General features: G+C 43.7%; 1 protein-coding gene across 2 annotated transcripts; it reads left to right on the forward strand.

The window, feature by feature from the left end:
* Positions 1-580: 580 nt before the first annotated feature.
* LRRC31 (leucine rich repeat containing 31) lies at positions 581-27,742 on the forward strand. Of its 2 annotated transcripts, XM_068985583.1 has the most exons (9): positions 581-770; positions 6,974-7,117; positions 10,209-10,376; positions 14,912-15,079; positions 15,589-15,756; positions 16,531-16,695; positions 21,114-21,281; positions 24,625-24,792; positions 27,411-27,742. In XM_068985583.1, the coding sequence occupies exons 1-9, from the start codon at positions 581-583 to the stop codon at positions 27,740-27,742; spliced, it is 1,671 nt and encodes a 556-aa protein (XP_068841684.1). The 2 variants fall into 2 exon arrangements, with proteins under 2 accessions (XP_068841684.1, XP_068841693.1); XM_068985592.1 differs by lacking the exon at positions 10,209-10,376.
* The last annotated feature ends 162 nt before the right edge of the window (positions 27,743-27,904 follow it).

The raw sequence follows: 27,904 nt of genomic DNA on the forward strand, positions 1-27,904 counted from the left end.
TCTCTTGCGTCAAGAACAGTATCTTGCCCAGAGTACGTTCACTTCGTGGAGTGAATTTAATTCCTGACTGCCAATGTGTTTTTATGGGAACAAGTGCAGGGCTGAGTAGTGAAAGTGAAAATGCCAAGAGATGCACCTGGAGGCCCTGAAGCAGTCCCCTCTGGGTGACAGTTTGCAAAGAGCCAGGGAGCTTAGAGGCATGCCAACTTCTATACAATCTCTCTCAGAAGGTAACTATGACCGTTGAAATTCAAGAGGTATCGACACATTCAATGCGCTTGTCGAAGAGGTGTTTAAAGAATCGTTTCTCACAATAAAATAGGGCAAAGTTTCAAACTCAAATTTGCTTTGGATTTGTATCTGCTGCCATCTATTAGTTCCAGGATCCTGGGATATATCCTTCTTATTTCTATGTTAAAGATTACCAGCAATAAGGACAGAAAGGGGAAACAAAAACATGTGTAGGGAAGTTGGATTTCACAGAGGCTTGACGGTCTTATTCTCTTCTCTTCCTGAAATCCTAGAAAACAGAAAACCACAGGAAGATGGCGTATTGAGAAAGCCCCTGTTCAACTTGGCCATGAGTCGAACAGGGAAGGAAAGTTCCTCAGATGGAGAAACTACACCCCAGGCTCCACTTGTCAACGAGAGCATCAGGGGGTCAAAATCCAGGTTCCCCAAAGCTGGAAGCAGAAAAGAGAGCATTGACCCAAAAACAACTGATTCCCAACCCCAGGACAGGACGCTGAAGACAATCTCCTTAGACATTGGTAAGCTTCTGCCTGATGTTATTTCTTAATTTTTTAGATCAGTTTTCTCCCCTAAGGGCTTTCCCCATGGCTCAGAGGTAAAGAATCAGCCTGTAACGCAGGAGTCGCAAGAGAAGTAGTTATGATCCCTGGGTTGGAAAGATCCCCTGGAGGAGGGCATGGCAACCCACTCAAGTATTCTTTCCTGGAGAATCCCACGGACAGAGGAGCCTGGTGGGCTACAGGCCATAGGGTCACAAAGAGTTGGACATGACTGAAGTGACTTAGCATTCTCCCCTAAAGAGATGACATGAGTTAAATGACACCTAATATAATGAAATCTGTTCTAAACATTTATTTTTTTGAATATTTTAAATAATTTGCTCATTTTACTTTTAAATTATCAATAGTAGTTATGTCACTGAAAGGTTTAGAGAAAAATACCCAGTTTCATTTTAACACAAAGTGCTATCTCTTCAAGATTCTTTTCAGATTCTTTTCATATGCATATATTTATGGTCAACCAACCAGTCAACAAATATTGAGTACCTCCTACGTGCCAGTCGCTTATTAGAAATATAGCCACACAAAAGAGAACCTTATATATACAAGGGACCAAAAGCAGGCATACTTTTTGTGTGATAAGTCATATGAAGACCAATAAGCAATATAAGGAGATAGCGAATGATGGGCTGGGGTAATTTTAGATGCAGTTGGCAGGAAGGAGTTTCTGATTTAGTAACAAACTCTTGAGCTGAGATCTGAAAGGCAGCCACGTAGAATGAATGAAGCCAGCCATATGGATATTTTGGGGAGCAGCTTTCCAGGCAAAGGGATCTGTAAATGCAAAGGCCCAATATGGGAGTGAGCCTGGAGTGCTTGAGAGCTAGCCAGGAGGTTAGGGATGCTGAAGCAGGATGAGAGATGGATAGAGGGTGAGAGGAGTAGACTAGTCAGAGAGGCAGCAGAGGCCAAACGGACATGGTTTGTACAATTGGAAGAGCTTATAAAAGCCTCCTGAGCTTACATGGAGCTGTGATCCTCCTTCTGGGATTTATTATACTGTTCAATGCTCACATGGTTACATGACGTTCATATCCCTACTTTTGACAGTGGCATAATATTCCATTCCATGCCTATGGCATAATTATTAAGTTCCTTTTTTTGCCCTTTGGTGAGTATCTTTGGCTTTCCCAGTCCCTTGTTCTCTTCTTCACTGTGTTACACTAAATAGCTGAAAGTTCCCAGCACAGAGATTACAAATTCAAGGGTTATGAAAATATTGCCACCCTCTCTCTAAAGTCATGACATATCCAGTGTCATCAGTATATTATTAGAGTAAGTGTATTTTTAAAAACATTTATACTTCTCATGCAAACACATGTAAAAGAGAATGAGTCCCCATGATTACCTCTCTCTAACAATTATCAATCCATGGCCAGTCTTATTTCATTTATACTTACCCCCACATCTGTCAGATTATTTGTTCCAAATACCAGAAGTATCACTTTACCTGTGAGCAGTTTGAATACATTTTTGAAAGTAGAAAATTAAGAAGTCTGTCTTTAAAAGAAGACAATCAGAAGGTTGTTGCTATTTGTTCTAAAGTATGATTTGGAGCTTTGGGAACGTGGTTAATGGATACCCATGTAGTACTGCCCTGTCATGTCTGACTTTTTTGCAACCCCATGGACTGTAGCCTGCCCGGCTCTTCTGTCCATGGGATTCCACAGGCAAGCACACTGGATTGGGTTACCATTTCCTCCTTCAGGGGATCTTCCCAACCCAGGGATCAAACCTGCATCTCCTCTGTCAGCAAGCAGATTCTTTACCACTGAGCCACTTGGGAAGCCCCAGTGGATACCTATTATCATGATTAAATTAACAGTGCGGTCAGCTGGTTATCTCAGCTGGCGAATACCAGCCCCTCAAGATGTGCGTGGCATCTCCATGTTCATTTCTCCCCAAACTCAGTGGCCCCTGGAGTTGCATGAATTGTCCCCCAAATGGCTCTGGGACCTAGCTGGTCCTCTCTGTTGCTGTCCTGGCTTTCTTGTCTATTGCATGGACCGCTGCTGCTGTTTCCTACCTGGTTTCTCTCCTCCTGATCTTGCTCTCTTGCCAGCCTGTCCCCGACACTTCCGCCGGGTGCTCTTTCTAAACCACAGATGTCTTCCACCGGTTTGAAATTCTTCACTGAGTCTTTCTTGCCTTGAAGAGAAAGTCTATATTCTCAAGCATGATCTTCATGGTGTTTGTGGTAAGCTGAATATCTCTTCACAGCCTCTGCCTTCCCCCAACCTCACATTCCTCCTCTACTGGTGATATTGTGATTTACCTGCAGTTTCCTGATCTGGCCACATTCCCCCAGAGCGGGTCCCTGTGCCGAAAAAGACCTTCCCTGTGTCTCTACCCTCCCTCTGCACCCCTCCCCCACTTATCCCTCCCTCCTGACCACCCACCTGGCTGACTCATCTTTAAGGCGCAATTTATTTCACTTAGGCTTCCCTGGTGGCTCAGACAGTGAAGAACTTGCCCGCAATGCGAGAGACCTGGGTTTAATCCCTGGGTTGGAAGATCCCCTGGAGAAGGAAATGGCGATCCACTTCAGTATTCTTGCCTGGAGAATCCCATGGTTAGAGAAGCCTGGTGGGCTACAGTCCATGGGGTTGCAAAGAGTTGGACATGACTGAGCGACTAATACTTTCACTTGGAAGCTTGCCGACGCCCATCCCAAGAACTGAAGCACTTACTGTCTCTACCCTGGGCCACCTGGCACCCCTGCTGCCCTCCACCCTTGTACTTCTCTGCACTGTGACCGTGGCTCTTTCATCTGTCTCCTCCATCAGACAGGTAGCTCCTTGTTAACAGGAACTTGTTATCTTGATTCCCTGTACCGCACCACCCACATTACAAACACGTAATCATGTTTTACGAGAGCATTAGGATTCTTGGTTGTAAACAACAGAAGCCAACCTCTCCAGGTTTAGCTTGGAAAAGAACCTAATGAAAAGATCCTGCTTGGCTCACAGAATCTCCTAGAGAAGCAAGAACTTGGTTCAGCAGAACAGCAGCCAGAAAAGGCCCCGAATCACTCCACAGAGCTGCTTACACGTGGTTACTTTGCCCCCTCCACGGAGTGCCAGCCCTCCTTTAGCAACAGCCAACCTGTAGCAGATCTGACTCATTTGTTATATATACTGAGCTGTCACATAAGATATTTTTTGAAGGAAGAGTTTCATAGATTTAAAAAAACATACATATGGTCTGTAAGGTGATGTGTGGGGGCCTCAAAAATGGGTACTCATATTTATACTTATGTGTTTTGATAAAGATTTATCATCTTGATTTTGGTAATTGAGGAACTATAAAGCTAATATTCATTCATTCACTCATTTAGCTATTTGTTCATTCAACAATGTTTAAAAAGTATGTATCATGTCAAAGGTATTGTAGAGTCCCATCTTCCTGGGAAGGTTCAGCAACTTTAAGTCACTACATGCCTGATAAGTGAACCAGGTGGGAATTATAATTTCCATTTTATAGATGAGTAAACCAAGGCTCAGAGAAGTTAAATGACTTGCTTACCTGATAGACCCACGAGTTGATCTAGGTTTTCCAGTTGTGCTGCCTTGGACTTGCCAATCATATAAAATATATATTACAGAGCACCCACGTAGGGTGTGGTCTGCAAAGGGATTTCAGAATCTGTCAGTTGGTTGGTTGTTGGGCTGCACCCCACTGGCCTGCAAATCTTGTAGTTGCCCAGACTTAAGACCAAAGAAAAAGCCTGGTGACAGCAACAGAGACATCAGTGTTCATTGGTTATGGGCATCTTACACAAAGGTCCTGGAGTCACACCCCACCATGTGTGACAGACAATGGGCAGAACATGGCAGCAGTCTTTGATATTCACCAGGAGGAGGAGGCTACCATTTATAGGGGAGGTGGGCTCATCAGTAACCAGGGAAACCAGCAGCTGGGGCAGGGGGCAAGCAGGCAGGCAGTTACTAATTAAGTCCTGTAATTAAGAGGATTGGATAGTCATGTGAGGGAAGCAGGGCCTGGTCAAGTAGGGGATGGATAGAGATCAAGAGAACAACCATCCTTAATGGCCTGACCATACATACATCATTGGTGGTGGTGACCTTGGAGAAACAATTTATTTGGCCAGGTGAGCGTGGCAACCAGAATGTAGAGGACTAATCGGTAACAGTGTTGAAGAAGTGGGGCCAGCACGCTCCTCTCTTTTCAAACATTTGACAGTAAAGGAAATGATTGACAGAACAGTGGCTTGAGGAGAAAACAAACAAAAAAGAAGGCTTGGTGAAGCTGGAACTTGAGCATGGTTGTAGGTTGAAGCTACAGAGATAAAAAAGCTAAAAGACAAAAAGGAGTGCAACAAGACACAATGCAGAGAAAAAAATTTAAGCACAAATATTTAAAAAGCACACACACATAACGGGCTTTGGAGCAGATTGTTCTGGGTTCAAATTCTGACTCTGCTGCTGACCAATTAACAGTCTGAGTCTCGGCTTCCAAATCTATGAGACAGTGTGCTTATGACTCCTTGCATCAAGTGTACACAAAATGTTCTGTCCTCACTGGCATATAAGAGGCAGTCTGTCCTCGTCCCCCTCATCCATAACTCTCCTATGATCCACCCCAAATTAGGGTTGTCAGAAAAAGAAAAATACCTGCATTATTTGGGATGTACTTTTACTAAACAATGATTCTTTGTTTACCAGAAGTTTAAGGTTAACTGGACATGGTATTTTTGTTTTTCTTAAATCTGCAACCCTACCCAAAATAAAATACCTTGTATACAGCTTACTATAATAAAAATTGAAGGCCAGAGTGAAGAGGTAAACGGTGGGTGGATGATGCTGCCTCTTACTGGTAGAATGTGGCAACACCAACCATCCTAGGTTGGCCTGTAGGTGGTTTTCTTAAGAATGGCAAGCCACTAGACCCGCTGCAGAAGAGAGATGGAGTCTATTATCCTGCTAATATTTTAGTCTAAATTTACTACTATGGTAATGCTGCTATCTTTTCATTTTCACCGGTGCCAATATATTTCTTTTTCTCTATATGATTTGTATACTTTTTTGTCAGGGTTAGTAGAGTATTACTGTACACTTGGAACTCATGCTTTCCTATTGGATTCCAGTATGCATACTGTTTGTATATGTTTTATTTATTTATTTGGCCTCACCACATGGCATGCAGGATTTAAGTTCCCTGACAAGGGATTGAACCTATGCCCCCTGTGGTGGGAGCGTGGACTGTTAACTATTGCACCAACAGGGAAGTCCCTAATTAAAGTCACTGTCTGTACATGCTTATGCATTTTGTCTTACAAAAGTACAGTATGTCCCACATGTGGCTTACATGTTGACACATGCGGTAGTAGACAATAAAATTAATTATTAATTAATAAACTTAATATAGTCCATGGAGTCACAAAGAGTCAGAAGCATAAGTTCCAAATGTACAATAATACTCTACTAACCCTGACAAAAAAGTAACACGCACACAAAATTATAGCTTTTTATTTTTATTTAATCTTTTTAAATGTTAGTGACATAGTGCAGCATTATTACAGAGGAACTTGGCAAGGGTGTCACATATGTCCCTAAAAAAAAAAAGTACCTAGTAACAAAGACAAATGAGGTTTTCTGAGGTATTCTCTGGCAGGAGTTGAGAAAATACAAAAGCTCTTGTAGCACTACTGTCTGGATTTATTAGTTGAAGGGTCTAGGAAATGAGCAGCAAGTGCTTCACTTGCTCCTTTCAGCCATCTGAAGCTCATCAGGGGGGACTGCAATGTTCCCCCTCCTTGTCTGTCCTGTTAGGAGGCCAGCATGTGGGCACCTCCCCCAGCAGTGCGTTCACCAAAGATGTCTGTGCATCCTTCCACCAGAGCTGTCTTAAACATGGTGCTAACAAGTTTACCGCTTCATCTAGGAACATGATTCAGTCTCCATGCAAGAAGCCCAGGTCAGGCCATGAAAGAAAATCCCCTGAGTTCCTCAGGCTCCATTGTAGGAAAAGGGTCCCTAGAGCAGCCAGTGTTGAGCACCAGCCACAGGGACAGAGGTCAGGTTTTGTCCCCTTCTGAGTTGAGGTTTCACAAAGGACTAGGTCACAGTTGTCTGTCTTCTCATGTGTCTCATCTTTATACTGTCATTCATAGCAAAGTCTTCTTTATTCTTATCATACAGCCAAGACTCTCACTTCAGAAACAGAACCGAGATCCAGGATGGAGGAAAATGAGCGGTTTCTGCAGAAGCTAGGCAGAAAGGCTGTCAACAAGTGTCTAGATCTGAACAACTGCAGACTGACAACAGCGGATGTGAGGGAGACGGGTCTGTATGGAGTCGACCTTATCCAGAGGCACAGAGGGCACAGAGGGCTGAGATGAGCAGGCAAAGTGCTCCATCCTCACTTGGTAACCTGAGGTCTGCAGGGTGGCCTAGAGAATTCGGGAAGAGCAGCTACATTGCTGTTTAAAAAAAAAAAAAGTCAATTGATTCTTCCTCAAGTCTCAAAGATTTGAGCCCAAATTTAGGTGGGAGGTTTCTTTTTTCCTGAACAATTTTACCTCTCTACTAATTACCTCTAACTCTCTGAAACTCATCTCCTCCTATATATGATATAAACTCGTCCATAAAAGTAAGCCCTGCTGGGAATTTAAAGGGGCATCATGTTGTTATCTGTGGGATGAAAAGTATCATTCCTAGTGATTATTGCTCACACTTTTTTTTTTACACAAAAGAGCAACTACTGTTTGTGACACTCTAGCAAGAGTTTGATTGCAAACAACCTTCTCCTCAACAACACCATCATCACCTTCTTAAAGATTCTCTTTTTTCGGACATCTTAAGTCAAGTATTTAATCACATTAAATGTGTCTACCAACAGAGGAATCAAAAGAACTGTTTTTGAGTGAGGCGGGGTGGGCGGGGGCTGTCCTTGACTATTTTAATTAAAATCCATGCCATTACATTTGAGACAGATCTCTTAACAGGAAACTGTAACTGTGCCTGTGATTCTCAAATGCCTGTGTACGGGTCAGAATCTTGCAGAACCTGTGGAAATGCATACACTTGAGTCCCACCCAAACCCACTGAACTGAAATCTTCCAGAGCGCGTCCCAGGAATCCTAGTTTTTTGCCTTCTAATGTGTTCAATAGACTTTCATACTTTGTAACAGTTAAGATCATGGTAAACAAAATTAAATTGCTGAAGAGCTTTGGGCTTCCCTGATCATGGAAAAAGCAAGAGAGTTCCAGGAAAACACTTATTTCTGCTTTATTGACTATGCCAAAACCTTTGACTGTGTGGATCACAATAAACTGTGGAAAATTCTGAAAGAGATGGGAATACCAGACCATCTAACATGCCTCTTGAGAAATCTGTATGTAGGTCAGAAAGCAACAGTTAGAACTGGACATGGAACAACAGACAGTTCCAAATAGGAAAAGGGGTACGTCAAGGCTGCATATTGTCACCCTGCTTATTTAACTTATATGCAGAGTACATCATGAGAAACGCTGGGCTGGAAGAAACACAAGCTGGAATCAAGATTGTCAGGAGAAATATCAATAACCTCAGATATGCAGATGACACCACCCTTATGGCAGAAAGTGAAGAGGAACTAAAACGCCTCTTGATGAAAGTGAAAGAAGAGAGTGAAAAAGTTGGCTTAAAGCTCAACTTTCAGAAAACGAAGATCATGGTATCTAGTCCCATCACTTGATGGGAAATAGATGGGGAAACAGTGGAAACAGTGTCAGACTTTATTTTTTTGGGCTCCAAAATCAGTGCAGATGGTGATTGCAGCCATGAAATTAAAAGACACTTACTCCTTGGATGAAAAGTTATGAGCAACCTAGATAGCATATTGAAAAGCAGAGACATTACTTTGCCAACAAAGGTCCATCTAGTCAAGGCTATGGTTTTTCCAGTGGTCATGTATGGATGTGAGAGTTGGACTGTGAAGAAGGCTGAGCGCTGAAGAACTGATGCTTTTGAACTGTGGTGTTGGAGAAGACTCTTGAGAGTCCCCTGGATTGCAAGGAGATCCAACCAGTCCATTCTGAAGGAGATCAGCCCTGGGATTTCTTTGGAAGAAATGATGCTAAAGCTGAAACTCCAGTACTTTGGCCACCTCATGCGAAGTGTTGACTCATTGGAAAAGACTCTGATGCTGGGAGGGATTGGTGGGCAGGAGGAGAAGGGGACGACAGAGGATGAGATGGCCGGATGGCATCACCGACTTGACAGATGTGAGTTTGAGTGAACTCCGGGAGTTGATGATGGACAGGGAGGCCTGGCGTGCTGCAATTCATGGGGTCACAAAGAGTCGGACACGACTGAGCAACTGAACTGAACTGAACTGAACTGATGACTGAGACAGTAAAGAATCTGCCTGTAATGTGGGGGACCTGGGTTCCATCCCTGGGCTGGGAAGATTCCCCGGAGAAGGAAAGGGCAACCCACTCTTGCCTGGAGAATCCCAAGGACAGAGGAGCCTTGTGGACAATAGTACATGTAGTCACAAAGAGTAGGACATGACTGAGTGACTAACACTTTGAACGCTGGTAAAAAAAAAAACAAAACTATAAACATATTTTTTTGCCCCTAAGTGTGTCTTCAGAATTTCTTCAGAATGGTGGAAGGTCAGGAATTGCTGTTCCTGTAACTCTAGAAGCTCACTGTGTGATGTCTAACTGCTGCCACTATTTTGACATCCAAGACAGCCATTTAAAAGCAAGCAAGCAAAGACACCTTCCAGCCTTGACTTTGGCATTTCCACTCAAGTCTTGTTGCCGCAGGAGATAAAGATAACCTTGGAGAATTTTGTTCACAGAGAGTAATTTCATTTTTCATGAGCAATGGAGGAGACTCAGAGAAGGTTCTGGTCAGGCTTTGTGCCTGTCTAAACCGCCACATGTTGGCCCATGTAGGTATAAAAGGAGGTTTGTAAGATGGTGATACCCAGGTGATCTAGATAAGAAAAAATAGTTAACGGGCACTGTCTGAGCAGTCCTGGCCAATGGAGTGTTCCCCGGGCCTTCGGCCTGAGGGTCCAATAGAATGACAGAGTGATGGTTGTTAGAGGGTTTGCAAAATAAAAGGACCAGTGTACACACTGTAGTGACAGCAGTAGTAACAGTTGTAGCTGAACTGCCGTTTCCACCACAGTAAAGGAATTCTTATGGAATCTCACAGAAACACCACTGCCTTTTCAGGATGCAGTTATTTGGCAGAAATAAAAAAGGTCCCAAGAAATAGGATATGTAATATCACGACGTCTCCAGTTGCACACCTGAGGGAGCCCTGCTGTGCGGAAAGTCAGCCCATCCATCCTCCTTCCATCCAGTACATGAATCCTGTTTACTACAAATCACAAATTCCACATGTAAATCTGCCTTTTCTTGTGTTCACTTCTAGTTGCTTTGCTGCCTTCTCTCCCAGACTTGGAAAAACTGGATATTTCCTGGAATGATGTCATAGGTGGAAACCTCCATGTACTCACCCAGCAAATGCATCTTGTCAGCAAGTTAAAAATCCTGAGGCTGAGTAGTTGCAGACTCACCGCTGATGATGTTCGGGCACTGGGTATGATGAACGCTTCCCTTGAGAGAGTGCTTGCCTGGAAGGATCTCTGCAATCCAAACCCTCAAGGGCAAATCACCTGGGTGCCCACTCCCCTTGGATTCCCATGGACGAGGATGAGAGCGCTGTCCGTACAGGATGCAATGCTGTGTTGAGCATTTGCATACTTTCTAGAGAACTGTGTAACCTGCACCCAGAATTGCGCTAAGCCGTGGGATAAAGAGGGGAACAGGCTGACCAAGCCTCTGGTCTCAGGGAGTTTAAATGGAAACAATAATTGCAAAATTTGCTCTCTCTGGATCTGTTACCTCATCTGTAACACAGAGAAGTTGGGATAGATAAATTAAGATCCTTTCCAATCTCAAAATACTTTTCTCTTTTCCCATTCCTATTTTTTAAAAATTGATCAAAACAAGATTTTTCAAATAAAAGCAATGATTTAAGTAGAACCAGAACCTCAATTAAGTTAGTTTTGTATGTTGAACGTTGAATAACCTAAAATGTAGGCTAAAATTTGTCATGCTGCTAACCCAGCTGCTTTACTGAAATGCTTGCTGATTTTAGATGCCAGACATACTTTTTTAGTCTTCTTTTCATCTCAAGTCTTTATTTCAGTTATGTATTTTGATCATTTACATCTCGGCAAAGATTTCTGTAAAAGCAACAAAATTTATGCCAATGTCTTTTCTCTAAACTGGAGGAGGAAATGGGAATCCACCCCAGTATTGTCAGAAATATCCCATGGACAGAGGAGCTTGGTGGGCTACAATCCATGGGGGTCACAGAGTCAGACACGACTGAGTCTGCACAGATGCACTTCTCTCTAATCATTCCCTAGAAAATGGCCAGATCCTAGTTCAAATCCTGGTCCCACTTCTAACTATTTTTGTGACCATGGACAAAACAACCTTCCCGAGCCTCGGTTTTATCATCTCTGAAATGGGGATGATATCCACCTCAAAAAATTGTGAGGATTAAATAATTTTTATAAAGTGCCTACTACATGCTTGACACATAGTAGGCACTCAATAATTGATAATTCCTTCTTTCCCTAATTCCCCATCCAAAATTACCTTTCTGTGGTTTTCTATGATCAATTTAGCCTCATAGGTTAGCAGCTGGTTATCATGTAGCAGAGTCTCAAATTTAACACACTGTTACTCAGGCATGAAAAGAAGTATAGTTTCTTTTTTTTTTTTTTTTTGACTAATCTAATCTTTTTCATGATCCTCCAACCTTAAGGAACCAGAAATTAAATTTTCTTTTTTTAATGTTTAAATTTATTTATTTTAATTTTATTTTTGTAGGCACTGGGTCTTCGCTGCACAGACTTTTCTCTAGTTGTAGCAAGCGGGTCTACTCTCTAGTTGCAGTGCGTGACTTTCTCACTGTGGTGGCTTCTCTTGTTGAGGAGCACAGGCTTTAGGGCGCTCAGGCTTCAGGAGTTGTGGCACAGGAGCTTAGTTGCCCCGAAGCATGTGGAATCTTCCCTGACTAGCAATGGAACCAGTGTCCCCCGCATTTCAAGGAAGATTCTTTACCACAGACCACAAGGGAAACCCAGCAAGTGGATTTCTACCCTGGGACTCACTCCAAACTCATCTCGTCCAGGAGAGCGTCTGCAACCTTGTCACTGATGTTTTGTGTCCTTTTCCCACTCCTCAAGAATTTATCCTCTCTGGAAGGACTTCTATATCCTCTTTACCAGGAGGAGCTTTCTTATCATCCATACTCTACTCAGCCTTAATGGCAGATGGGGCATAAGAAGGGTAGGAGAGTAAATGGTTTATTGTTCAGTTCCGTTCAGTTCAGTCGATCAGTCGTGTCTGACTCTTTGTGACCCCATGAATCGCAGCACGCCAGGCCTCCCTGTCCATCACCAACTCCCAGAGTTCACTCAGACTCACGTCCATTAAGTCCGTGATGCCATCCAGCCATCTCATCCTCTGTTGTCCCCTTCTCCTCCTGCCCCCAATCCCTCCCAGCATCAGAGTCTTTTCCAATGAGTCAACTCTTCGCATGAGGTGGCCAAAGTACTGGAGTTTCAGCTTTAGCATCACTCCTTCCAAAGAACCCTCAGGACTGATCTCCTTTAGAATGGACTGGTTGGATCTCCTTGCAGTCCAAGGGACTCTCAAGAATCTTCCCCAACACCACAGTTCAAAAGCATCAATTCTTCGGTGCTCAGCTTTCTTGATTGTTAAGAAAGAGTAAATCAGGAGTCATCCCAACATTATTACACCTGTTACAACTGCTTAGTGCAGGATGGTAAGTGTATAGTGCTCCAATATTAGATGGACTGCAGACAATCATGCCCTTTCTCCCTGATCCTGGGCACGCCTCAGGGCTGTTCAAAGCCTCACCCCATTGACTGGCAATGGCATACAAAATGATACCTGTTTATCGGCTTATTTTGTTAAAATTCCTGAAGAATTTGCATGTTTAAGTGGGGCTCGTGAACTCCAAAAACCTTAAAGTGAAAGTTGCTCAGTCATGTCCTACTCTTTGCAACCCCATAGACTGTATAGTCCATGGAATTCTCCAGGCCAGAATACTAGAGTGGGTTGGCTTAAAGCTCAACATTCAGAAAATGAAGATCATGGCATCTGGTCCCATCACTTCATGGGAAATAGATGGGGAAACAGTAGAAACAGTGTCAGACTTTATTTTTTTGGGCTCCAAAATCACTGCAGATGGTGATTGCAACCATGAAATTAAAAGACGCTTACTCCTTGGAAGGAAAGTTATGACCAACCGAGATAGTATATTCAAAAGCAGAGACGTTACTTTGCCAACAAAGGTCCATCTAGTCAAGGCTATGGTTTCTCCTGTGGTCATGTATGGCTGTGAGAGTTGGACTGTGAAGAAGGCTGAGTGGCGAAGAATTGATGCTTTTGAACTGTGGTGTTGAAGAAGACTCTTGAGAGTCCCTTGGACTGCAAGGAGATCCAGCCAGTCCATTCTAAAGGAGATCAACCCTGGGATTTCTTTGGAAGGAATGACGCTAAAGCTGAAACTCCAGTACTTTGGCCACCTCATGCGAAGTGTTGACTCATTGGAAAAGACTCTGATGCTGGGAGGGATTGAGGGCAGGAGGAGAAGGGGACGAGCCAGGATGAGATGGCTGGATGGCATCACAGACTCGATGGACATAAGTCTGAGTGAACTCTGGGAGATGGTGATGGACAGGGAGGCCTGGCGTGCTGCAATTCATGGGGTCGCAAGGAGTCGGACATGACTGAACGACTGAACTGAACTGAACTGAACTGAACTAGCCTTTTCCTTCTCCAGGGGATCTTCCCAACCCAGGGATCAAACCCAGGTATCCCGCATTGCAGGTGAATTCTTTACCAGCTGAGCCACAAGGGAAGCCTGAAAAACCTTAAACCATAGAATAAGTAATCAGTGGCAGAAGTTCACGCCCAGTATCCAGCAGTAGAATAGAGGTTTCTGGACTCAGTGGACCTTCCAACACTCTTAATTGGTGTTCAGATTGACTCCACATGTTGAGAAAGTATATTTTCCGTGTGTGCAGCTCACCATTCTGTTCTGCCCCCAAAGCAATGACACTCATTCCTAAGCGCTGACCCCTCATTCTCTCCCGGCTTCCACTCTGTAGCCCTCAAGTGTTTCCTGTGTGAAGTGGCCCCAGAAATGTTAAGTTTCACCCCTGCTCACTGCATCCTGCTTTACCCCAGGGCTGTCATAAACTGCTTGCATTCCAAGGCATCATGAGCTGCTAATGCCTAGTGCTCACTTACTCATTCCTCCCTGCTGTGGTTGGATCAGTTGTATGTGATATCCTTGATGTCAGAGTGAGCTTTTCCTCTGTGATGGCCACTGCCCTGCTTTTGCTTCTACCTCTGGCTGAAATATAACAGTGGTTATATTGGGGAATAAAATTATGGGCGATTTAAATTTTTGTGTTTTATTTTCTAAATCTTTTATATTTCTACCTCTGGACAAGCTTCTCAGCAATAATGATCCCTTAAGAGGGTGGATGAGAGAAAGTAAATGGACTGGTAGAAATATTTACTACCATAAAAACGATTTGGTAAAATCATGGTGGCTCAGGTAAAGAATCTGTCTGCAATGCAGAAGACCTGGGTTTGATTCCTGGGTCAGGAAGATGCCCTGGAGAAGGGAATGGCAACCTACTACCATATTCTTGCCTGGAGAATCCCACAGACAGAGGAGCCTGGCAGGCTACAGTCCATAGGGTTGCAAAGAGTTGGATACAACTGAGTGACTAAGACAGACACACACCCCTTACCAACAAGTGGATTTTTTTTTTTTTTTCACAATTTTTGCTTATGAGCATGGCTTCAGAACTCTGGCTATGCCTAGAAGCTCACCCTGCTGGTCGTGGGTAGGAACTGGGTCCTTTTCTCCTCCCTGTTCCCCAGCATCTAACCAGGACCTGGCCCGGCTTCAATACTTTATAAATGATGGTTGTATTGACTTTCAAATGAACTCCCTGCTTTGTGAACCTGGCAACCAACCTGATCTTTGGACCATTTTCTCTTTTTTTTAAACAGGAGAAGCACTTAAAGGGCTGCCTGAACTTGAAGAGTTGAATTTGTCCTGGAACAGTAAAGTGGGAGGAAACTTGCCTCTGATCCTCCAGACGTTGCAAGAAGGGAGCAAGATACAAACACTTGAGCTCGTGGACTGTACACTCACATCAGAAGATGGGGTGTTTGTGGGTAAGTAGAGTTTGGTAGAGTCTTTCCCAGGAACAATGTGAAGATGCCCATAATGGGAGAGCTTGGGAGTTGACATTGGCTGTGTTTCCTCTCACCCCGAATTGAAAAAGTAGCTCACTATATCCCAGATCACATGAAGATGTAACACTCCCCCCACCACAGCCCCCGCCTGCCCCAACTTTCATGCCCACATCTGCTTTTTTGGCTGTGCTGGGTCTTCATTGCTCCGAGTGAGCTTTCCCTAGTTGTGGTGGGTGCGGCTGCTCTTTTTGCGGAGCACTGGCTCTAGGGTGTGTGGACTCAGTAGTTACAGCTTGTGGGCTCCAGAGCACTGGCTTTAGTATTAATCGTTGCAAGCTTAGTTGCCCCATGGCATATGAGATCTTCCCAGACCAGGGATGGAACTCGTGTCCCCTGCATTGCTGACAGATTCTTAACCACTGAACCGCCAGAGAAGTCCCACACCCTGCATCTTTACTGAATTGTTCTTTGGATTTCTTTCCTTCCAGGTCAGTTGCTACCTAGACTGCAAAACCTTGAAGTACTAGATCTTTCTATTAACAGAAATATCGGTGGCAGTCTCAGGAGTATTGCTCATGGACTAAAAAGTACCTCAAACCTGAAAGTCTTGAAGTTACATTCGTGTGGATTGTCACAAAAGAGTGTCAAGCTACTGGGTGAGTTAGCAATGACTGAAGCTTCTATATAATTTTATGTTTAATTTTTTAAGCTGTTAGGAAATATAACAAACTAGAAACAGAGGTTAGGTTGGGGAATGAGGTCATGGGTAATTTAAAATTAAAAGTTTTATTGATTTTCCAAGTCTTACAGTGAGCATGTATTTTTACAATTACAAAACTAAATGGCCAGCTCCGAAAAGGCCAGGGTATTTTAGATTTGAGAGAGACAGTGAGCAAAATAAAAGTGTGCTACTAAAGCTCTCCATTTCTCTCTTACTTTTGAAAGTGCCAGCATTATTTTATGCTTAGTAGTAGGAAGGAATTGGTGCTGATAAAAACAACTTCAGTGACATCTGTAGTTAAAATTTGCTCTGCTATATAGAGTACCCCCACTACATGAGACTATAAAGTGCAATGTATTTTTATCCTTGAATCTTCTAGAGCCTGTCCTATCCTTCTCCTTGGCAGTTTAAGTCTAGAATGCTGCTAATGTATTGGTGCTCAAGGATAGTAGAGGAAGGACCGTTAGTTCCAGAAATCTGAGCAAAAGCACTAGCAATCAATGCAGGTCATAGGGAGAATGTTCAAAGCCATTGTCAGGTCCAAAGGGGCTAGTGGTACAAAGCAGACAGTTATCCCTCCACTTGGGGTTTTGTCATCACAGTGCATGTATTTTCTTAGTCTCCCTTCTCCACGCCTGCCCCCTGCCCTGCTCCACTCCTGCTGACTGTCCTGTAATATGTCAGAGTGGGATCTTGACCTTCTTTGTAGATGCTGCCTTTAGATATTTGTGTGAGCTGAGGACACTAGACCTTTCCTGCAACAAGGAGCTGGGTGGAGGGTTTGAAGACACCGCAGGGCTGGCCACGCTGGAGCACCTGGAGGGGCTGGATCTTCGCCAGTGCTCGCTGACGGCTGACGACGTGTTGTCCCTGAGTGAGTAGGTGCTGCAGAGCTGAGGGAGTGCTCTCAGAGCCTTGGCATATGTTTGGGAAACTGGCAAATCTGAGATGTACTGTTTATGAAGTTACTGGGAGGATCACATCATAAAAGTTCTGTGAATGTCCCCATACAGTATTTGGCAAATATTAGGTGCCCAATAAATGTTGTTGTTCAGTTGCTAAGTCATGTCCAGCTCTTTGCAACCCCATGGACTGCAGCAGGCCAGGCTTCCCTGTCCTTCACTATCTCTTGGAGTTTGCTCAGACTCATCTCCACTGAGTTGGTGAATGTTAGTGAATCTAAACTCCTATAGACATCTGTGAAGGAGGAAGAAATTTTGAATTCCTGTGGCTGTTTAGAAATGAATCTATTAATGTCACAAAGCATATTACAAAGAAGGATGTATAGGGAAAGCCAAAACGAAGGGTGTTGAGGCACTCTCTCTCACAGGTTATGCCAAGGCACTTAGATAAAGTGAAGTTACAGAAACTCAGTGGATAGTGCATAATTACAATTTTAGGTCACTACCTTTACTTTCCTACCACAGATATAGTCCTGTGACAGGTAACGTATGTGCGATTTCCCCTAACAGCAAGCACAGCCATAGAGATTAAGGGCTTTATTCCATCTGCAGCCACAATAAACCTTCAGAATACATCCTGAGTCTGACCATGGCTCACTGTTTAGACCTCTCCTCTCCTGCTCCAGCCCGCTGTCAGTTCATGCCTAAATTATTGCAAGAGTCTAGATGGCTTTCCTGCTCCTCTGTCACTCTGACTGCATTCTCTATTTCTTTCCCGCATCAACTTCTCCAGCTACACTGTGCTGACTCCCACGCACACCAGCCATGCTCTGCTTTCTTTCTGAACGATGGGCTCCTCCTAGGTAGCGATGGTTTTCTTCAGTATCTCTCTACCGCTTGTGCACAAGTTCTGGCACAGAGCTGGCACCCAGCAAATGCTTGTTGAATGTGTGATTGAACGAATCAATCAATAAAGAATGAGAAAAAGAAAATTTTTGTCATTTTTCGTATAATTGGGGGAAGAAAACAGCAAAATAGGTCTTTGGGTCTAATATCGATCTTTTAGCCCTGCTAATTTGTTTCTTAGACTCTTATCCCTCAATTTGGGAAAATGAGGTGAGTTCAAGTCTTTCATGAAGATTTTAAAATAGTAAACAATACCTTTTTGAGCTTCAAATGGAAATTGTGATGGGATCAGCATCTCTTTTACTTATGAGTGTCATACCTGCGGAGACACTCCTGAATTATCAGTCCATCAGATTCCAAATAATGAATTTCCCCTGCTACAACTGAATAACACAAACTTCACATCTCATCTTGCTGCTCAGATGAAAATTAAAGTGCTAGAGGACTTGAATTGTTACCACTAGTGCAGCCAAGAGATTAGCCTCTATTATCTGGAGGCCACCAATAGAGTAAATAGCCCCAGAAAGGTAATGGTTATTTAATAAGAATTGCATGGTCCTCCTGCTTAATTTTAAAAAGGCAGAATTGAAAATACATCCTGTTTTCTACCTTGTGATATTAAAGAATTGAACATTCTTTTATCTGATCATTCTCAATGGCTTCAAAGAAAGGGAATTATGGATCACTTAGCCAATGACATCTGATTAATCATCTAATTGTTCGAGGCCCTGTGCTGCAGGCTAAGGGAAATTCAGAGTCAGGGGCTTCAGTTTGTGGGGGCGGAAATAAACCAAATACATGGTGAAGATCCCCTGGAGAAGGAAATGGCAACCCGCTTCCGTTTTCTTGCCTGGGAAATCTCATGGACAGAGGAGCCTGGCAGGCTACAGTTCATGGAGTCACAAAGAGTCGGACGCGACTGAAGTGACTTAGTACACATGGTGACTACAACGTGCTGTGGGCATCAGACGAGGGAGAAATGGTTGCATCTGCGGGGATCACAAGTACCTGCCCTCTTTTTTCCTTTCCTTCGCCTTCCTTTCTCCTGTCCTTCTCTCCTTCCACTAACATTTGAGCCTCAGATTTCCAGACTCTGATGCACATTCTGGGCAGGAAGAAGCCTCTACACACAGAGCTCACCTTCAGTGAGGGAGGGCAGAAGATTTGCAAATGAACAATAGATACACAAACAAGTCATGTAACAGGGTGCTGGGAGGAAAAGAGAACAGGGCGCTGTGATTGTGACCACAGGATTCCTCTGGCTTTGGTGGCCCTGGAAGGCTCTGAGGAGGTGAGTCAGCCCCACAGGGGTCCCAGGAAACTATATTTCCCACACTGGGAAGAACTAGGGCAAAGGCCTGAAAGCATGAAAAGCAGCAGAAAGACAGGGAAACGGGTCCCTCCTGGCACAGCAGGGGCCCTCAGGACCCCACTCTGGTGCTGTCACCAACAGACATCTGGTTATTATTATTATTTTTTAACCAATGTACATACCTTAATTTAAAAAAAAATGTAGCCACATGTGGGATCTTAGTTCCCCAACCCGGATTGAACTAGGCCCCCTGCATTGGAAGCGTGCAGTCCCGACTATTGGGCTGCCAGGGAAGTCCCAACAGACATCTGTTCTGATTGCTTGATTTCATTGCCTTCCTAGTACTCCTGACTTATATTCTGAGGAAAGAATGATCATATCAAACATTAACTGAGCAGTTAATGTGTGCCAGGCACTGTACCAGGCACTTTATATATACCAAGTCACTTTATCTTCCCATTGTCTCTATGGAGTAGTTATTGTTATTATCATCAAGTGCCGGGGTCCAGCCCCGGTGGATCCAGGGAATTCGAAGGGTGGACGGCGTTGGCGTGGAAAGACTTGTTTATTTATTAATATAAGATTAGATTAAGAAACTATAGTGCAGTAGGAAGATTAAGTGGAGAAAGAGGGCTGAATAGCTTGGTTTACGCGGAAGACCAATAAAATTCCAGACAAGGAATTTGCACCATCTACGTTGGGCCACCGGTGCCCGCTTGAATATCTAAGGGTGCCTCGCCTTAAGCTCCCTTTCTCGCAGATCTTAATAACCAGGGCAAATAAGTAGACCTGGCGAGCCTCCGCGCCCCAGATGGAAATTCAGCCTGAAATTAAAGTAAAGAGCAGAGGGAAGAAAAGGGAGAGAAAAAGAGAGAGAGAGAGAGACACGGGGGGAGCCAGATTTCCGAGAAACCAGGCCGAGACTAGTCCGAGAAACTGGTCTGAGAATCTGGTCCCGTCCTTTATTGTTCAGAAGGCCTTTTATACTTTTGATAAAACATGGAGATCAATGGGTAACACAAAGTTATGCAGCGTTAGCAGTCCAGACTCTTATCAAAACCAGGCTTTTCTCTCTGCATACCTAATTGTATACACAAGTCTTAGGTAATTTACATCATCTTCCAACCAAAAGGGCCAATTAACATTTTACAGCCTTTTTTCTGATAAGGGTTTGTCAACCACAAGACTTATTTGTGTTGATCTTCCCAAGGTCTGGTGCCACTCTCGGAAAGCACTAAAGAAAGTTACATTCTTAGACAGCAAGGATACAGCAACTTATAACAAGTAGAGGGAGTGCAGTGATTTATAGCAAAAGAGAAGCAATTAACTCAAAAGTCTAGTGTTGCTAACATCAAAACTACTATGTATCTTTTTCTACATCCTGCTTACATTAACATCCTTCCAGGTGCCTAAAAGATAAAGAATAAGGAGGTCTGGCAGCAATCCTTGAGTCAACAGTGAAAACCCTCTACCAATATAATTTTTAACTCTTTAGAAAAGGCTCTGTATCTTTAAGATGCTTTTAAGCTTTGTGCCTCCCGCGGTTGGGGGGCTGTAAGCAATTCACAAGCTGTAAGAGGTCTGGGGAACCTGTTAGGCAGGCTAGAGAGCTATCAGAGGGGTTTAACTGAAACATCCCTTTCAAATGCAGAAGACTAAAACCCTGAATTGACTTTTTCCCAGAGAATACCAGAAAAGCAGAAAAGCAGAGCACAAAAGCCGGCAGATTTTTGTTGGGGTACATGCTTAGGAATTTCCAGAGGGGTCCCTGAAGTCTGAGCACGCCTTGCGTATGTCAGCTTCCTTCCTCATGACCTTGTCACGGGCGGGATTCCTCACACTGGCTCCCGGCAATCAAGAAAACTGAGGCTCAGAGACGTTAAGCAATTTACCCAAAGTCACACTGTTCTTTAGCAACAAACAGGATGAGAACCCAGTTTCCTCTGTCTCCGAAGTCTTTGCTCTTTAATTCCAGCCTGGAGAGAGGCTTAGAGAAGAGCTCAAGCTGCATGCTGGGGAAAGTGGCTGGTGTGTGTGGGGAGGAACGGTGTGTAAGGAAGGGCAGGGGTCACATAACCAAGAGTCATGCTTATTGATCAAGAAGACTGTGGCACCTCCCGAGACCCTTTGTGAGATGCTGCCTAAGCCATGTCACTCTTGATGTTTCAACAGCTCAGGTTATCCCTTTACTCGTGAGTCTTCAGGAATTGGATTTATCTGCCAACAAAGAGATGGGCAGCTATTCTGAAAACCTACTCAGCAGGCTCCGATTTTTACCAGTGTTGAAGACATTGATAATCAGCAACTGCGCTTTGGAGAGTGAGACTTTTACTGCCCTGGGTAAGCGATTCTCTGGGTCCCTGCAGACACTGGCACAGTAACACCCTAGAGGGAGACCTCTGTTTCCCTCCAAGTGAATTTCATTCCAAGGCTCAGCCATAGGCATATTGAAGTATCAGTCTGTCCTCTTTTCAGGAAATACACTCTTTTAAAAGTGACTTTCAAGGCCACATGGATGATTTCTGGCTTTTGCAAATTTAACCTTTAACATTTAAAGTATGCAGACTTGACCCTTTGTATCCAGGGGTTCCAAATCCTTGGATTCAACCAACAGCAGGTCAAAAATAATTTGGAAAAAATTTCCAGAAAGCTCGAAAAAGCAAAACTTGAATTTGCCTCATTCAAGCAACTGTTTATATAGATAGAATTTGTATTGTGTTAGGTATTATATAGGTGGTGCTAGTGGTAAAGAACCCACCGACCAATGCAGGAGATATAAGAGTTGTGAGTTCAATCTCTGAGTCGGGAAGATACCCTGCAGGAGGTCATGGCAACCCACTCCAGTGTTCTTGCCTGGAGAATTCCATGGACAGAGGAGCCTGGTGGGCTACAGTCCATAGGGTTGAAAAGAGTTGGACACAACTGAAGCGACTTAGCACAGCACAGAAATGATTTAAAGTATATATATGGGAGGATGTGCATATATTATGTGCAAATACTATGCCACTTTACATAAGGGACTTCAGTATGGACGGGTTCTGGAAACAATATCCCTGTCTATACGGAGGGGTGGCTGTATAACCTACTTTGGAGGTTCACATTTGTAGTACCTTGTAATTCCACTGAGGTCAATATAAATTGGGATTGCTGTGAGTCTGATGGGCCATCAGAAGGCATAACTCTTTTCAATTATAGCTACACAATCAAAGAATCATAATCAAGTAGATATTACACTAAATTGCATCATGTGACATGAATTACAGATTGTTCCTGACTTACAATGGTTTAACTTCAGAGTTTTTGACTTTAAGATGATGTAAGGGCTTCTCTCGGAGAAGGCAATGGCACCCCACTCCAGTACTCTTGCCTGGAAAATCCCATGGACAGAGGAGCCTGGTGGACTGCAGTCCATGGGGTCACAAAGAGTCGGACATGACTGAGCGACTTCACTTTCACTTTTCACTTTCATGCATTGGAGAAGGAAATGGCAACCCACTCCAGTGTTCTTGTCTGGAGAATCCCAGGGACGGGGGAGCCTGGTGGGCTGCCGTCTCTGGGGTCGCACAGAGTTGGACACGACTGAAGCGACTTAGCAGCAGCAGCAGCAGCAGCAGGGGCTTCTCTCGTAGCTCAGCTGGTAAAAAATCCGCCTGCAATGCGGGAGACCTGGGTTTGATCTCTGGGTTGGGAAGATCCCCTAGAGAAGGGAACAGTTACCCACTCCAGTATTCTTGCCTGGAGAAGTCCATGGACTATATAGTTTATGGGGCTGCAAAGAGTCGTACATGACTGAATGACTTTTACTTTCTAAAAGCAATATACATTCAGTGGAAATCACACTTAGAATTTTGATCTTCCCCTGGGCTAGTGATACATAATGTGGTATGATACTCTCTCATGCCATCATAAAGGCAAACTTAACAACCTCTCTGTACCCAGACAACTCTGTTTTTCACTTTCAGTATAGTATTCAATAAATTACATGAAATATCCAACACTTAAGTATAAAATAGGGTTTGTGTAAGATGATTTTGCCCAACTGTGGATGAATATGTGTTCTGAGAATGTTTAGGTAGGTTGTGTGCGGGTTTGCTAAGTCACTTCAGTTGTGTCCAACTCTTTGCAAACCCATGGACTATTGTAGCCCACCAGGTTAGGCAAAGCTATACTGATGACCTAGGTGTATTAAATTCATTTTTTACTTAAGATATTTTCAACTTATCAGGATGCTGCTGCTGCTGCTAAGTCTCTTTAGTTGTGTCCAACTCTTAGCGACCCCATGGACTGCAGCCTACCAGGCTCCGCCGTCCATGGGATTTTCCAGGCAAGAGTACTGGAGTGGGGTGCCATTGCCTTCTCCATATCAGGATGCAATCCTACCAGAAGTCTAGGAAGATCTGTTTTATTCCATTTGAATTAAGAAGTAAACCAACAATAAAAAAGAAGTAAATCAAGTAAATATATAAATATTTCTGTATATCATTTTAGAAGAAAAAGTTCAATTTCTTATTGATAGGTCTCTATCATGTGAGTGGGAGGGGTGTTCTTATTAGATATTATAAAAAGAATATATATCTACCCCTCAAACATTTCTTAGAAAGGAAATGTAAAATGTAATTAATGACTATACCTTGTGAATAAGTTGCTCTGGTTAGTTTTAATGTTAGGGGAAACTGAGAACTAGGCAGAAAATCTTTCAATTTCCTTTAAACATTTTTCCAAGACACATTATTTCCCTTCCTTGTTTCTGTAACTGCAGTTAAATAAACACAATACATTTTGGTGTTTCAGAGTTCTAGGAAGGTTTGGCCTTGTCTCAGTTTCAGAAGCCACTGGGATATGTAAAACCAGGACCCACTCTGGAAATCTTGACTAGATGAGAAAACTGTTTCTCTCTCTCTCTTTCTTAAACCTGAGATGAAGGAAAGAAATGCCAGTTGATAGTGAATTAACCATTTAACCAGGGGCTTCCTTGGTGTCTCAGACAGTAAAGCGTCTGCCCGCAATGCGGGAGACCTGGGTTCGATCCCTGGGTCAGGAAGATCCCCTGGAGAAGGAAATGGCAACCCACTCCAGTACTCTTGCCTGGAAAATTCCATGGACAGAGGAACCTTGTAAACTACAGTCCACGGGGTCGCAAAGAGTCGGGCACGACTGACCGACGTCACTTCACTTCTTCACTGCCCACACCCAGAAATGATATCCCTCTTTCACCCAATTTAATCCAAAGACTGCTGGATCTCAGGACTCCCCTAGTGGTCCCTGGGCTAAAATTCCACACTCCAATGCCGGGGACCCACTGACCGATTAGGGTCGATCCCTAGTCAGGAACTAGATCCCACATGCTGCAACTAAGACATCTCTGAAAGTGAAAGTGCTAGTTGCTCAGTCATGTCTGACTCTTTGTGACCGCATAGACGTAGCTCACTAGGTTCCTCTGTCCAAGGGGATTCTCCAGGCAAGAATACTGGAGTGGGTCTTCCAGGGGATCTTCTCAACCCAGGGATCGAACCCAGATCTCCCGCATTGCAGGCGGTTTCTTTACCATCTGAGCCACCAGGGAAGCCCACAACTGTCTTAACTCAGTGATAATATGTTGCCCTAGCCTAAGTTGCTCTCGTTCAAAGTTTATGACCTCTAAGGAAGTCTAAGTTATTGCTATTCTTATTGCTGTCAATTTCAGCTGAAGCCTCCATTCACCTCCCTGCTCTGAAAATAGTCAACCTTTCTTGGAATAAGTGTATTGGCGGCAACCTGAAGCTGCTCCTGGAGATGCTAAAGCTTTCGATGTCTCTTCAAGTGCTGAGGCTGAGCAGCTGTTCCCTGGTGACAGAGGACATGGCTCTCCTGGGTTTGTATCTTCTGGTTCCAAAGCCGTCCTGACACTCAGAGCCCAGTGTGCCCGCCCTGCCAGCCTGGGGGAAGGAAGGCAGAGGAGGCAATGAGGCCTGGAGTTAAGCCCTCTGTGCACCTTCCCTGCTCCCTGACATCTGCTTGGGAGAAAGCTGGTTTGTGATCAGTCACTTCAGTCATGTTCAACTCTTTGCAACCCCATGGATTATAGCCCAACAGGCTCCTCTGTCCATGGCATTCTCCAGCAAGAACACTGCAGTGGGTTCCCATGCCCTCCTGCAGGGGATCTTCCCAACCCAGGGATCGAAACTGCCCCTCCTGTTTCTCCTGCTTTGCAGGTAGATTCTTTACCCACTGAGCCACCTGGGAAGCTAAATAGACACAGGCAATTCTAAAATCAAATACACAGTAGAGACTGGTTCATAAAATGAGATGGAAGAATTCCTTGTGGTCCAGTGATTAGGACTTCATGCTTTCACTTCTGAGTGTGCAGGTTCTATTCCTAGCTGGGGAACTAAGATCCTGCAAGCCACCAGGTGCAGCCAACCATTAAAAAAAAAGAAAAAGGAGATAGATACAGATATGGTGGTGAAAGAAGGAGGATTATCTGACATAGAATAGAATGTTGGAGCTGGATGTGGATGGGCAAGGCTCCTTGTCCTTGGGAGGGCTGTGCATGTGTGGATTTTGTTTACGCCTATTCCTGGCTTTGCTCAGCTGGGTGTAGTTTTTTCTGTTCACCTGGTGTTTCCTGTGGATGAATTATGTGTAAGCAAACAAGAAATTCGTGTTACCTTCACACTGTTCTCTGATATTTCAATCTAGTTGGAATAAATACGTGTTTTCAAAACAAGTGTTATGGCCAAACACTGTAATTAGAAGATGGGCACAAATCACTGTGATTTTATTTTGGATTTCCCTAATGACTAATGAGGGCTTCCCAGGTGGTGCTAGTGGTAAAGAATCCGCCTGCCAATACAGGAGACACAAAAAACATAGGTTCAATCCCTGGGTCGGGAAGATCCCTTGAAGAAGGAAATGGCAACCCACTCCAGTATTCTTTCCTGGAGAATCCCATGGACAGAGGAATCTGGCAGGCTACAGTCCATGGGGTTTCAAACTGGTCAATTGATTTTTGACAAAAATGCAGAAGCAATTCAGTAAGTCTTTTCAAGTAACAGTGCTTGATTAACTGAGCTATCATACACGAAAATATTAACTTCAGCCTATATCTCACAACTTGGACAAAAATAACTTAATATGGATAAGTAAAATGTAACTGTAAAACCTTAGAATAAAATATAGGAAAAATACTTGGGAACTTGAATTTTGCAAAAAGTTTTTAAGATATAACACAGAAAGCTCTGCCCACCAAATTAGCAAATTGATAAACAGATCTTTATCAAAACTGAGTTATGCTGTGAAAAAGATACTGTTAAGGGGATGAGAGGAAAATGTAGGTAAGTTCTTTATCACTGAGCTGCCAGGGAAGCCTCCATTGGTCTATGCATCTATTCTTTTACCAATTTCATACTGGCTTGGTTACTAAAGCTTTATAGTAAGCCTTGATGGGAATGGAGCATCCTGCCCAGTCTGGAAGCCATGATGTGTGACAAATGATTGAAGGACCAGGGTATGTTTAGTCCTAACAGGGGGACATTTGAGGGGACCTGTTGTCCAACACTGCATGGTTGGCATGTGGAAGGAGCTGAGATTCCCAGAAGATAGGCAGTGGCAAGGTCAGATGGGGCCCAGAGGCATGGCTTCCTCCAGCTGAGAGCTGCTTCCCTCTGCTGGGGCAGCCTGAAAGGGGTTTCAGGCAGATTTGGGCTGGTCCCCCTTAGAGAAGCTGTGAGGGATTTTTCTCTGATCATCCATCTAGAGGTTGAATGAGGAGCCCTCCAGGGTCCCTTCCAGCTCTGAGAGTCTGCCCATCTCATCTTTTTAATCCATTCCTGCTTTTGGCTGAAAAGGGAAGCACATGTCGTCTGCTCTGGCTGTCCCTCCTTGCTCCTTTTCTTAGCTTCCTCATTAACAGTTATTTATTAAAAGCAATTTTAGGTAGCACTGTGATACTTCCTAATGTGTGCTATTCAAAGGAAAAGTTGACCCACGTGTGAAAGGTTCTAATTGACCCATGAATTAGAAATTATCCAAGTATATTTTGTCCATGGAAAGTACTCAAATAACTGTTGAATGAAAAATGAGTAAATAAACAATGAATAATGAAACAGCATTAAACAGCAAGAAGACTGTTCACAAATGATCCTGAGTTAAAGCCAGTGAGTAGTCACTCCTCACATTTAATTAGAGAAAGTCTGCAGCAAGAGAAAGTCTCCAGGAGAGCAGAGAGCGTGAGCTCAACCAGAAAAGACATTCTTTGGGTTGGAATTTGGAAGGAGAAAAAAATTCATTTTCAAGCTGTACATGGAATGCAGAGAGGTGTTACTAGAGTAATTTCAAATGCCCTGAAAAAAACTGCTAGCTAATAACATTCTATTAGTTAGTGCCACTCTTATTACAAATCCTGGAGCTAGTGTGTTGTGTTATTGGAAGTGGGAAACAGTCGCACTAGAATGTGTTCTTGGCTTTTAGCAGAGTAATTTTGTTTTTCAGCATCGGTAATTCAGACAGGTCACCTGGCCAGGCTGCAGAAGCTGGACCTGAGTTATAACGACAGCATCTGTGAGGCAGGATGGACCGTCTTCTGCGAAAACCTGTGGCTCCTCAAGGAATTAACTGAGCTGGATATCAGCCTTCGGCCATCAACTTTTAGGAAATGCGGACAATGGTTTAGACACTTGCTAAGTGCCGTGACCAAACTTCCCAAGATCACTGAGGTAGCAATGAAGAGGTGGCTTCTCCCAGCTTCACAGGAGGAGGAACTACAAGGCTTTGACCAAGATCACAGAAGCAGTGTTCACTTTGACCACGGTGGGTTTCAGTAAGCTGACTTTCCAAGGCTCGACGAAGCTACACGTCACCCAAAGGAAGAAGAAAAGAACATGAGTGAATCCTGGTGAAGTCAAAGGAATATCAGCTTGTGGGCTGTTTAACGTGATTTGTTACAAGAGCTTTGTAAATATATGTTTAGGATAATCTAATATCAA

The sequence above is a fragment of the Capricornis sumatraensis genome, chromosome 1 (assembly GCF_032405125.1).
Source record: "Capricornis sumatraensis isolate serow.1 chromosome 1, serow.2, whole genome shotgun sequence".
NCBI classification, from domain to species: domain Eukaryota; kingdom Metazoa; phylum Chordata; class Mammalia; order Artiodactyla; family Bovidae; genus Capricornis; species Capricornis sumatraensis.

Bases quoted from the DNA above. Each gene is read 5' to 3' on its own strand.
- LRRC31 (XM_068985583.1), top strand. From the start codon at position 581: ATGAGTCGAACAGGGAAGGAAAGTTCCTCAGATGGAGAAACTACACCC. The intron at 771-6,973 runs GTAAGCTTCTGC...CTTATCATACAG, and splicing joins GACAATCTCCTTAGACATTG to CCAAGACTCTCACTTCAGAA. The intron at 16,696-21,113 runs GTGAGTAGGTGC...ATGTTTCAACAG, and splicing joins TGACGACGTGTTGTCCCTGA to CTCAGGTTATCCCTTTACTC.